Source organism: Ranitomeya variabilis, chromosome 8 (genome assembly GCF_051348905.1).
Source record: "Ranitomeya variabilis isolate aRanVar5 chromosome 8, aRanVar5.hap1, whole genome shotgun sequence".
In the NCBI taxonomy this organism is placed as follows: domain Eukaryota; kingdom Metazoa; phylum Chordata; class Amphibia; order Anura; family Dendrobatidae; genus Ranitomeya; species Ranitomeya variabilis.
Window position 1 is genome coordinate 174,588,130 of NC_135239.1, and position 13,252 is coordinate 174,601,381.

Sequence of the window (13,252 nt, forward strand, 5' to 3'; positions counted from 1 at the left end):
AGTATAATCCAACTTATTTTTCTTATCTTTCAGGTAACATAGGGGGCTTATCTACAGCATTACAGAATTCTGTAGATAAGCCCCTGAAGCCGGTGGCTGCAGCTTATAGGCCAAAAATGAGGTGACAGATTCCCTTTAAAATCATTAATCAAACTATCAGGGTAAGTACATTGAATGGAACCTATTAGGAAATTAACGCTGCCCAAACCACAGGTAGCATTAATCACAGCCCAGCTGAAATTCTCCGGTGTTTCAGAAAAAATATATCCAGCCGGTGACCATAACCAGAAAGCTGACAAGTCCGGTTGGCCGGCTCTTTTCAGCACTTGTATTTACATAGACCTGTCAATCACTTGCTGCAGCGCTGGGAAGAGTCGGCCAAGAGCAGAGCCAGACTAATCTAGTCTCCAGCTAGTGTCCCCAGCTGGATCTTCGGAATATATTTTTTCTGAAACAATGCAGAAAATAATACACCAGGGTGTGGTTCATGAAGCACTCGGTATGGTCAGCATGGATCGCCTCTCTGGGTCCCTTCATGCACAGATTTGCATGTGGAAGATCAACAGTAGCAAGTTTACTAAGTGAAACTTCAACATATCTTATCCGCACGTTGCTAAAACTTTCTGTGGAGAAATTAATTTTTATTGCAGATTTAAAAATCGGCATAATATTAATTCTTTGTGCAGATTTGACTGCAGATTTTAGCCTTTTGTACCCCTTCACCATGCCTGGACTTGCCTTGATATAATTGTGTCGCTGCAATTTCGCCAGATCTCAAATATCTGTTGCAAATCTGCAGCAAAAATCTGCATTTAACAAGTACGGATTTTGCTGCAGGTACACTATAGAAAAAAAAGCATCATGTGAACTTATCCTAAGAACAACGATGTCTGACAGCAGAAATCCTGGTGCTCACATGGTCTGATATTCACATGTAAATCGCCATGGAATGAATGGTGACATAATAATAATATTTAGGCACTGGATTCTCTACAATATTCCCTATCTAATCATGTATGCTAAAAAATTAGAGTTGGCAAAAGCAACAATTCTGCTTTCTCATTTCGCCAAGGCTTCTTCTGTAGCTATACGACTTTTGTACCCAGTAAATAATATAATTTCCATTTTCCCGAGATTGTCACTTCCGCTATATTGACTTCAGTGGGAGCTGTATTAAAATGTGTGCAGTGGTTGCCCCCCCTTGTGGTGATTTCAGCAAGTAGAAATATTTTTTTTTTTTATTTATATATTTTACTCACTTATATAGCGCCATTAATTCCACAGAGGTGTACGGACATTATCATCACTGTCCCCATTGGGGCTCTCAGTCTAGATTCCCTATCAGTATGTCTTCGGACCTACTGTGGCTATGTGAATGCATGATTGTTCTGTATCACAGAAAAAACAAAGCTCCATTCTCTAAAAAAAATGCATATTTAAACTAAAACGTGCATAGTTTGGACCTTTTTACACTATGTAAGGCTCTGCTCGCATCTGCTTAATAATCCTTTGATGCAAATAGAGTAATATATTCTGGTGAAAAAAAGATAGAAACCAAGACAAAACCCAGAGGACCTCATTAAAAATCAATAGCGCCCATTGAGTACCCTTGGTGCCCATATCGTGACAGATACAGGACTCCTCCATTTTCGGTTATCTATTTTTGCAACAAAACAGGAGGAGAGTTCTGCCTAAAACTGAGCAAACACACCAGGGTGCGTTCACACTGGATGCATTTGCTGCAAAATCTCTGGTAATTAACTTGGGAATATATTGCTGCAATTTAGCTGCACAAATGCAGCGGATATACCAACATTTTCACCATTTGCATTACAAAGAGTGAAATCCATGGTAAATGTCTGCAGCATGAATTAGAAAGCTGGAGATATACAAGTGCTTCTCGCAAAATTAGAATATCATTAGAAAGTTAATTTATTTCAGTTCCTCAAAACAAAAAGTGAAACTCCTATATTATATAGAGTCATTACAGACAGAGTGATCTATTCCAAGTGTTTATTTCTGTTAATGTTGATGATTATCGCTTACAGCCAATGAAAACCCAAAAGTCATTGTCTCAGTAAATTAGAATAATTAGCAATTGAAGAACTGAAATAAATTAACCTTTTGATTATATTCTAATTTTGTGAGAAGCACTTGTAAAATCTGCAGAACTGGTCAATTTATGCTCATCCACAACGCTTGCACTGGAATATCACCAGGGCCGGACTGGCCATAGGGCACTTCTGGCAAATGCCAGAAGGGCCGGTGCCAGTGGTGGGCCGCTCAATCCGCCGCCCCCGCCGTCGCATTCAACTATACCGGCGTATAGACGCCGGTACAGTTGAATGCAATGATGGAGGAGAGAGCGTCTACAGACGCTCCTCTCCCATCATTCCCCGCTCTGCCTCTGACACTGCGGGTGCGCGATGATGTCATATCATCGCGCACCTGCTGTGTCCCGGGCAGACTGCAGCTGCTGAGACAGGAGCAGGAACCAGGAAGCAACGCTGGGCACGAGGAGAGGTGAGGAGAGGTTTTTTTTTTCTGGACTGTGGGGCCATTCTCGGAGGAGGTGAGGGGAGGAAGAGAAGAGATGTGGGCTGTATATAGTTCTCTGTGGGCTGTGCTCTGTGCTGTATACTGCTGTGGGCTGTATATTGTTCTCTGTGGGCTGTGCTCTGTGCTGTATACTGCTGTGGGCTGTATATAGCTCTCTGTGGGCTGTGCTCTGTGCTGTATACTGCTGTGGGCTGTATATAGTTCTCTGTGGGCTGTGCTCTGTGCTGTATACTACTGTGGGCTGTATATAGTTCTCTGTGGGCTGTGCTCTGTGCTGTATACTGCTGTGGGCTGTATATAGCTCTCTGTGGGCTGTGCTCTGTGCTGTATACTACTGTGTGCTCTGTGCTATATATAGTTCTCTGTGGGCTGTGCTCTGTGCTGTATACTGCTGTGGGCTGTATATAGTTCTCTGTGGGCTGTGCTCTGTGCTGTATACTGCTGTGGGCTGTATATAGTTCTCTGTGGGCTGTGCTCTGTGCTGTATACTGCTGTGGACTGTATATAGTTCTCTGTGGGCTGTGCTCTGTGCTGTATACTACTGTGGGCTGTATATAGTTCTCTGTGGGCTGTGCTCTGTGCTGTATACTGCTGTGGGCTGTATATAGCTCTCTGTGGGCTGTGCTCTGTGCTGTATACTACTGTGGGCTGTATATAGTTCTCTGTGGGCTGTGCTCTGTGCTGTATACTGCTGTGGGCTGTATATAGCTCTCTGTGGGCTGTGCTCTGTGCTGTATACTACTGTGTGCTCTGTGCTATATATAGTTCTCTGTGGGCTGTGCTCTGTGCTGTATACTGCTGTGGGCTGTATATAGTTCTCTGTGGGCTGTGCTCTGTGCTGTATACTGCTGTGGGCTGTATATAGTTCTCTGTGGGCTGTGCTCTGTGCTGTATACTACTGTGTGCTGTATATAGTTCTCTGTGGGCTGTGCTGTATATAGTACTCTGTGGGCTGTGCTGTATATAGTACTCTGTGGCCTGTGCTGTATATAGTACTCTGTGGGCTGTGCTGTATATAGTACTCTGTGGGCTGTGCTGTGTATAGTACTCTGTGGGCTGTGCTGTATATAGTACTCTGTGGGCTGTGCTGTATATAGTACTCTGTGGGCTGTGCTGTATATAGTACTCTCTGGGCTGTGCTGTATATAGTACTCTCTGGGCTGTGCTTTATATAGTACTCTGGGCTGTGCTGTATATAGTACTCTGGGCTGTGCTTTATATAGTTCTCTGTGGGCTGTGCTGTATATAGTTCTCTGTGGGCTGTGCTGTATATAGTTCTCTGTGGGCTGTGCTGTATATATTACTTTGTGGGCTGTGCTGTATATATTACTTTGTGGGCTGTGCTGTATATATTACTCTGTGGGCTGTGCTGTATACTACTGTGTGGACTGTGCTGTATACTTCTACGTGGGCTGTGCTGTATACTACTGTGTGGTCTGTGCTGTATACTACTGTGTGGTCTGTGCTGAATACTGCTGTGTGGGCTGTGTTATCTACTACGCGAGCTGTGCTATAGTATGCAGGCTGTGCTGTATACTATGCGGTTTGTGCTATATAATATGCGGGCTTTGCTATATACTATGGGGAGTATATTATATTCTATGGGGGAGGCCATGTTATGTACTATGTGGCTGTGTTATATACTATTGTGGGGGTATATTATATTCTATGGGGGAGGCTGCGTTATATTCTATGGGGGGCTACATTATATATTATGGGGAGGTGGGCTGTATTATATTCTATGGGGGTTACATACTCTGTGGGGTGGCTGCATTATACTCTGGGGTGGCTGCATTATACTCTGGGGTGGCTGCATTATACTCTGGGGTGGCTGCATTATACTCTGGGGTGGCTGCATTATACTATATGTGGGCTGCATTATACTGTATCGAGGACTATGGGGAATACGTTATACTATATGAAGAACTATGGGGTGCATTATACTATGGGAAGTGAATTGTACTACATGGATGACTGTGGCGGTGCATTATACTATATGGAGCACTATGAGGATTGTATTATGCTATATGGAGGACTATGAGGATTGTATTATGCTATATGGAGGACTATGAGGAGTGTATTATACTATGTGGAGGACTGAGCAGTGTATTTTAATATATGGAGGACTATAGGGAGTGTATTATACTATATGGAGGACTATGGAGCACATTATAATATATGGAGGACTATGGGGTGTATTTTACTAAACAAGTAAAATGCTGCATATTCGGATTGTTTTTGCTGGAACAAAAAGCCTTGTTGTCAGCAGCACATTGCCAGTGTAAACTGTAGATGTGCTGCTGAAAACATGATACTGTATGGTGATCTATTAGTGATCGTTCTGTCTCATCATTATTCCTCAGCTGGTGGAAAGAGGCCGGGAAACAAGCGTTGAACAACTTCAGTATTGTCGATCAAACTCGTTTAGCGGCCTGAACTCAGCGCACGTAAATACAACAGAAAGGCTTCTGTGTGATGTGCAATATGTTAGCATTTAGGGACCCATTTTAAACTTTGCCTAGGGCCCCACTTTGCCTAAAACCGGCCCTGCCTACAAGTGTACAAAGATATTATACAGTCACCATGTGACAAGTGGGCCTGTGTAACTTCAAATGCCAGGGCTGAATTTTAGTCCCAGTCCGGCCCTGAATATCACCCTTGACCCTTGACTAAGGGTGCTTGGTCACCAGAAACGCCTTGATATCGCATTTTATTCTCTGTAATTGCTGATGTTTTCATCCTCCACTGAATACATTTTTTTTAAGTGAATAAAGAAAAGAGTTTTTTCACTATCTCTTTGAGCTGGATTCCTCACCGTCATCTAATATATACATATGTACAAAGGAAGTAAACAGCATGTAATACATTCTGGAGATTGGCAGAGTGTGATCATAGTGTGATCAGAGTGCGATCAGTGTGACGAGAGTGCAATCATAGTATGATCATAGTGTGATCAGAGTGCGATCAGTGTGACAAGAGTGCAATCATAGTATGATCATAGTGTGATCAGAGTGCGATTATAGTGTGATCAGAGCGCAATCATAGTGTGATCAGAGTGCGATCATAGTATTATCATAGGGTGATCATAGTGCGATCATAGTGCGATCAGTGTGACGAGAGTGCGATCATAGTATGATCATAGTGTGATCAGAGTGCAATCATAGTGTTATCAGAGTGCAATCATAGTGCGATCACAGTGTGATCAGAGTGCGATCACAGTGTGATCAGAGTGCAATCATAGTGTGATCAGAGTGAAATCATAGTGTGATCAGTGTGATGAGAGTTCGATCATAGTATGATCATAGTGTGATCAGAGTGCGATTATAGTGTGATCAGAGCGCAATCATAGTGTGATCAGAGTGCGATCATAGTATTATCATAGGGTGATCAGAGTGCAATCATAGTGCGATCAGTGTGACGAGTGCGATCATAGTATGATCATAGTGTGATCAGAGTGCAATCATAGTGTTATCAGAGTGCAATCATAGTGCGATCACAGTGTGATCAGAGTGCGATCACAGTGTGATCAGAGTGCAATCATAGTGTGATCAGAGTGAAATCATAGTGTGATCAGTGTGATGAGAGTTCGATCATAGTATGATCATAGTGTGATCAGAGTGCGATTATAGTGTGATCAGAGCGCAATCATAGTGTGATCAGAGTGCGATCATAGTATTATCATAGGGTGATCAGAGTGCAATCATAGTGCGATCAGTGTGACGAGAGTGCGATCATAGTATGATCATAGTGTGATCAGAGTGCAATCATAGTGTTATCAGAGTGCAATCATAGTGCGATCACAGTGTGATCAGAGTGCGATCACAGTGTGATCAGAGTGCAATCATAGTGTGATCAGAGTGAAATCATAGTGTGATCAGTGTGATGAGAGTTCGATCATAGTATGATCATAGTGTGATCAGAGTGCAATCATAGTGTGATCAGAGTGCGATCATAGTATTATTATAGTGTGATCAGAGTGCAATCATAGTGCGATCAGTGTGATGAGAGTGCGATCATAGTATGATCATAGTGTGATCAGAGTGCGATCATAGTGCGATCAGAGTGCGATCATAGTGTGATCAGAGTGCGATCATAGTGTGATCAGAGTGCAATCATAGTGTGATCAGAGCGCGATCATAGTATTATCATAGTGTGATCAGAATGCAATCATAGTGCGATCAGTGTGATGAGAGTGTGATCATAGTATGATCAGAGTGCGGTCAGAGTGTGTTCAGAGTGCAATCATAGTGTGATCAGTGCAATCATAGTGTGATCAGAGTGCGATCAGAGTGTGATCAGAGTGCATAGTATGATCAAAGTGTGATCAGAGTGCGATCATAGTATGATCATAGTGTGATCAGAGTGTGATCAGTGTGACGAGAGTGCGATCATAGTATGATCAGAGTGCGATTAGAGTGTGCTCCAATTCTCTTGGATGAGTAGGAGATGGAGAAAAACATTTCCATTTCTCCACCTTCTCCATTCTGTCAGTGCGTAGAAATCGGATTCTACTCAGATGTCATCCGAGTGCGGTCCGATGTTTCTGATGCACTCATTGACTTGCACGGCCGAGTGCGATCTGAATATTGGATTAAACTCAAGAGATGTAGCAATCTCTACCTTGGGTCGGCTCTGTCAGAGGTAAAGATCTGACATGTGGATGACCCAAAAGAATAACATTAGTCTGAGTACGAGCCGATGATTTGTCGGATTGAACTCAGAACGAAAATACGCTCGTCTGCACGAGCCCTTACTTACTTTTAAAATGAAGTGTTCCCCCTTGTAAAATAAAAATAACAGATTTCTCGCCTCCCACAGTTGCGCCATCCAAGCCATCTCGACACCAGGTTTCCCGTGACATTGTTATGCCTTGTTAGTCCTGCAGTCAACTATTGGACTGCTGCCTCCACATTTCCCTCAGATGAATGTTGAACAAGTACAAGAGAAAACGCAGCAGCCCAATAGTGTACGCCGGGCTCACGTGTCCGTCGCTGCTACGGCACTGGTATGTTATTTTTATTTTAAAAGGGGTGGCCAGGTAGACAAACCCCTTTAAAGGGAACATGTAAGCTGATGCATGCAGCCCAAACCATGGGCAGCACATAACAGCCACTGGCTATATGATCACAGCCATGTATGTTTGTCTCTAAAACGCTGCGGTGTATCAGAGAACTACCGGAGATCGAGCCGCGCTATTAACTAGTCGTACAGGCCGGTCCTCGGTGGCTTCTCCCCACCCGCTGACAATGACTACACGGCCATAAAGGCAGACACTTGTCAGTCACTGTCAGCGCCGCAGGCGGGAAGAAGGCACCGATCAGTCTGTGTGACTAGTCCCCCGTGCGGCTCAGTCCCCGGCGACTATTAAAAATGTGACTAGGGCAAACATATACTGCTGCGATCGTACAGTCAGGGGCCGCCACAAGCTAGCCACAGTTTAGCCAGCATATATCAGCTGTCAGGTTCACTTTAATTCCTATGGATTTAGAAAGGGATATTCTAAAATGCCCTGTAGATGTAATGCGCAGGCGCCCCAATCCTTTTATTTGGGGAGTGTATGGCGGTGTATTATTTGTGCACAGTGTGGCAGTATAAGGGCATGCAGGCTGCCTTTCTCTGGGGAGAATGTGTAGGGCTGCTGGGTGCATCTTCTTGGCTCATTACTACCCCAGTGACTGGTTGTTCTCCCTGCCGGCACAGGTGGGCACATCCTGGCATTGCCCCCTGTAGCCGGTGCAGCAGCAGGTAGCTCAGGAGGTCGGTGTGTGCCGCCAGCAGTGAGGGGAGCGGACCCGAGCAGCCTCACATCTCTCCCTCCTTCCTCATCTCCCAGCCCCCAGCTAATGAGCCCAGCCCTTAGCTCCATCATCCCGGGGACAGTATCCCAGCGACTCCCAGTCACCACCAGCGTCTCTCCCATTCATCGCCAGTGACATTCCGGAGCCAGTCACTGCACACCGGGCACCGGACCGGCAATGGCGGAGATCCGGTGCCTGCAGCCGGGAGCACCGTGCACGGCGCCGGGGATGTGAGGAGTTCCTCCTGCACCGGCATTCAGGCTCAGTGCCATCACAGCAGTGACTGACATCTTCTACACAGGCATGTGTCCGGGGGGCTGAGGTCGCACAGCATGGAGCCCCCTGCAGAAAGTCCATGTCGGGCGGCAGAATACCTGAAGGAGCTCAACAAAATCATCGAGACCCAGCAGGAGCTTCTGGAGAAGCAGAAAAAGAGGATTGATGAACTGGAGGAGCAAGTGAGCAGCCTGTACAATGAGAAAGCCTGCCTGCAGGAGGAGCACCACAAGCACCTGGCCAGCTGCAGGCTGCACCAGCCACCCGCCGCCGCCGCCGCCGCCGCCGCCTGCCTCAGCGCCATCCAGGAGAACGACAAGTAAGTGGGGACTAGGACGGCAGGGGGCGCTGTCACACACCTGTTGCTGAATGCTGTAGTTCCAGTATCTACCACCAGGGGGTGCTGCCCTCAGTGGGCAGATTACGGCCAGCGTCTATCATGTGGTAATGTGAGGTGTGGAGATACAGGCTCAGGCAGGGCACGCGTTACTAGGTCACTTGTCAGATACCAGTTAGGGGTATAGTCGCACACTGGTGGGTTTTAATGGAATTTTGGAGCAGATTCCACTACAAAATCAACATTAAAACAGTTTTGAATATTCTGTAAAGAAAGCTTCCTATGTATCTCAATGGGAAATCAAGGCTATCGTGAACGCGGTTTATTTCTGTGTGGAAAATTAGACCCACATGGTAATTCTTGAGGCGTTAGTACGTGAAAATGCTCCAGATTTGACCACTGAAGCAAAAAAAAACCTCATATACAAAAACTGTGTGTGAATATTCCCCACAGGCTACAACACAGCCTCTCGTGAGGGGGTTAGAATGGAGTTTATGTCCACCATTGTGTTTGTGGTAAAAATTGGCATGTGGACGGTACAGAGCACACGAAGGTGCTGGATAAGTGGTCTGCTAGGGTGGTCTTGGCAAAGGAGATATGGAGGAAGTGATAATCTCTCACTGAAAATGTAGTATGGACAAGCGGGCGGTCTCAGCGTATACCACCATGCTGTTTACTAGAATATGGCGCTTTGTATGTCACGTTCCTGTCAGCGCCGCTACCAGCTGTTTCTGAAAGAGAATTTTTGAGAATTTGCTCATTTTTCTCCTCAGACTTATTGCATATTATATATTGCCACATATTAATGAATAATGACATGTCTTCATGCCTCGGGGTCTACACATGTATGTTCTTCATAATCAGAGGGGAGTATTGGTATTAATTTTGTCACTCTCTTTATCCTTTAATGGATCCATATGTTCTTGGTATCAGCCATATACAGAGGTTGGATCTAGTGCATATCACCAGCCTGCCATGACTGATGACAGAGGGAGCTCGGTGCTGGCAGATACCTGCAAAGATATGACACATGGAAAATACTATACTGTATACATATAGACACACATTATATATACACACACACATATATATCCAGTATATACACACACACCCATATATACAGTGTATACACACACATACACACACCCATATATACAGTGTATACACACACACATCACACATATATATATATATATATATATGTACACACAAATAAGTATAAACATATATACATACACACACACACATATATATATATATATATATATATATTATATAGGCACATACACATATATACAGTATATATAGACATACATATATATATATACACACACACATATACAGTATATACACACACACATCACACACACATATATATATATGTACACACAAATAAGTATAAACATATATACATACACACACACACACATATATATATATATTATATAGGCACATACACATATATACAGTATATATAGACATACATATAAATACACACACACATATACAGTATATACACACACATACACACACCCATATATACAGTATATACACACACATCACACATATATACATATATATATATAGACACACATAAATATACAATATATATATATACACACACGCATATACGTATATATATAAATATACACACACTTATGTATACATATAAACTCACATATACATATATATGCACACACACATACACACATATATATTATACATACATATACATATAGATACACACACACTCACATATTTATCAGTCACTAAAACCATTTACTTACTACTCTACACACCCAGGTCATTTACATGTATGAGAATGGAGCCGATGTGTGTCGCAGAGCTTGCACTCTAAATACATTGCTAAATACTCTCATAAGAAATCCTCATATTCTAATTATATAAAAACACACAGAACACGATGAGAGTAATAATCTGCGTAATTAATTTCACAGTAAACATGTCAGCTGTGAGGATTCTGCTGGATTACATGACAGATCGCTGAGGGTTAAAGGTTTCCTGGTGCTTATTTCTAATGATCCCATTATCCTCTCATTTATAGCTAAAATCATACAATTTATCAAGTGAGACAGAATATAAAGTGCTCCCTGGAGTTGTGGCATCTGACAGAGGCTTATCTATATGTACAGTATATAGATCTGTGACGTGCAGCATTTCTGGACTTCACATTAATTCATTGAGAATTGGGATTATTATGGGATTATTATACCCAGCCATTTCTACAGCCGAGTATCATTTGGCCGTGATGCTGAAGGCTCCATTGTTGTGTGTGGCTGATATTTCATTTTAACTTGGCAGTCACAGGGAAAGCTGCAGAGAAAAACTCGCTGTTTTCTTCTGTTTTCAAACATATTAAAGTGAAACTGTAGGAGAAAAAGATTGCGAGTCTCAGGTATTGAGGATATGTCAGCACCTTCCAGGACTTCTGTAGGGACCAGCGTTGAAGAGAGGAATACAAGATTTTTCCGTGTTGTGTTTTTTATTTATATATATAAATAACAACACAAAGAAATACCAGCCTCAAAGGAAAGAAACATATAAAGATATGATGTGCATAGTATAGAACAGCAGAGTACATGGAAGAGAGGAGGCTTCATGGCAAAAATCTAAATTAGCCTCCCAATATGTGATGGATTTTGCCATTACGGACAGAAAGGTCTGTTACTTGTTTCTCCATCACCCAATTTCTAGGACCTTCTGCTTTTCTCCACCTCTTGTCAGGCTGGCCATACACATCTCACCCGACTGCCCCATACACATTAGATAGCCCCAGATATCTCACCCGACTGCCCAATACACATTAGATAGCCGCCAGCTATCTCACCTAACTGCCCCATACACATTAGATAGCTGCCAGCCATCTCACCCGACTGCCCAATACACATTAGATAGCTGCCAGCTATCTCACCCGACTGCCCAATACACATTAGATAGCCACCAGCTATCTCACCCGACTGCCCCATACACATTAGATAGCCACCAGATATCTCACCCAACTGCCCCATAAACATTAGATAGCTGTCAGCTATCTCACCCAACTGCCCAATACACATTAGATAGCCGTTAACTATCTCACCCAACTTCCCCATACACATTAGATAGCTGCCAGCTATCTCACCCGACTGCCCAATACACATTAGATAGCCGCCAGCTATCTCACCCGACTGCCCCATACACATTAGATAGCCACCAGTTATCTCACCCGACTGCCCAATACACATTAGATAGCCACCAGCTATCTCACCCGACTGCACAATACACATTAGATAGCTGCCAGCTATCTCACCTGACTGCCCAATACACATTAGATAGCCGCCAGCTATCTCACCTGACTGTCCCATACACATTAGATAGCCCCAGATATCTTACAGGACTGCCCCATACACATTAGATAGCCACCAGCTATCTCACCCGACTGCCCCATACACATTAGATAGCCGCCAGCTACTCACCCGACTGTCCCATACACATTAGATAGCCCCAGATATCTTACAGGACTGCCCAATACACATTAGATAGCCGCCAGCTATCTCACCCGACTGTCCCATACACATTAGATAGCCCCAGATATCTTACAGGACTGCCCCATACACATTAGATAGCCCCAGATATCTTACAGGACTGCCCAATACACATTAGATAGCTGCCAGATATCTCACCTAACTGCCCAATACACATTAGATAGCCGCCAGCCATCTCACCTAACTGCCCAATACACATTAGATAGCCGCCAGCCATCTCACCTAACTGCCCCATACACATTGGATAGCTGCCAGCTATCTCACCCAACTGCCCCATACACACAGCTCAGCAGACATTTCTAGCAGCTACTTATCTTCTCTGAAAAGAAATGAAAATAATTGGGCATTAAAATTCCACATGACAATATCTGAGGAGTGTCGGGAGACCTCCATACACATCAGATGGTCAGTCATTCCCATCAAAATCAGGTGACTGTGATCCAATGTGTAACAGGTTCTCTGCTGATGGGACTGTGCAGGGCCTTGCCAACCATTTGCAAAAAGAAGGGACCAACAAGGCCAGCGCTCCTGTCTGCAACTAGGTCTTCCCCTCTCTAAATCTTCGCCGCTCTCTTTCATAACCTCATGTACAGCAGACTCCTTCTTCCATTGCGAGTTTGTTTACTTGTGTTTTTGGTGCGGATTTTTCCCCACTCATTACTATGGGTGAAATCTGCAAAACGCTGAAAGAATTGACACGCTGTAGATTTAAATCTGCAAGGTAAAACACCACGACG

The 13,252-nt window shown here is 43.8% G+C and overlaps 1 protein-coding gene across 9 annotated transcripts in view; it reads left to right on the plus strand.

The window, feature by feature from the left end:
• Positions 1 to 8,309: 8,309 nt before the first annotated feature.
• The window catches only part of IQSEC1 (IQ motif and Sec7 domain ArfGEF 1), a 746,975-nt gene continuing 742,032 nt past the window's right edge, over positions 8,310 to 13,252 (plus strand). For 3 of the 9 annotated variants that reach the window (XM_077277637.1, XM_077277640.1, XM_077277642.1), the window contains exon 1: positions 8,315 to 8,952. In XM_077277637.1, coding sequence (XP_077133752.1) covers positions 8,690 to 8,952 — 263 coding nt within the window. In that variant the 5' untranslated portion in view covers positions 8,315 to 8,689. Of the gene's footprint in view, positions 8,953 to 13,252 lie in introns of all 9 variants that reach the window. The other 6 variants (XM_077277654.1, XM_077277652.1, XM_077277651.1 and 3 more) reach the window with 5 other exon arrangements.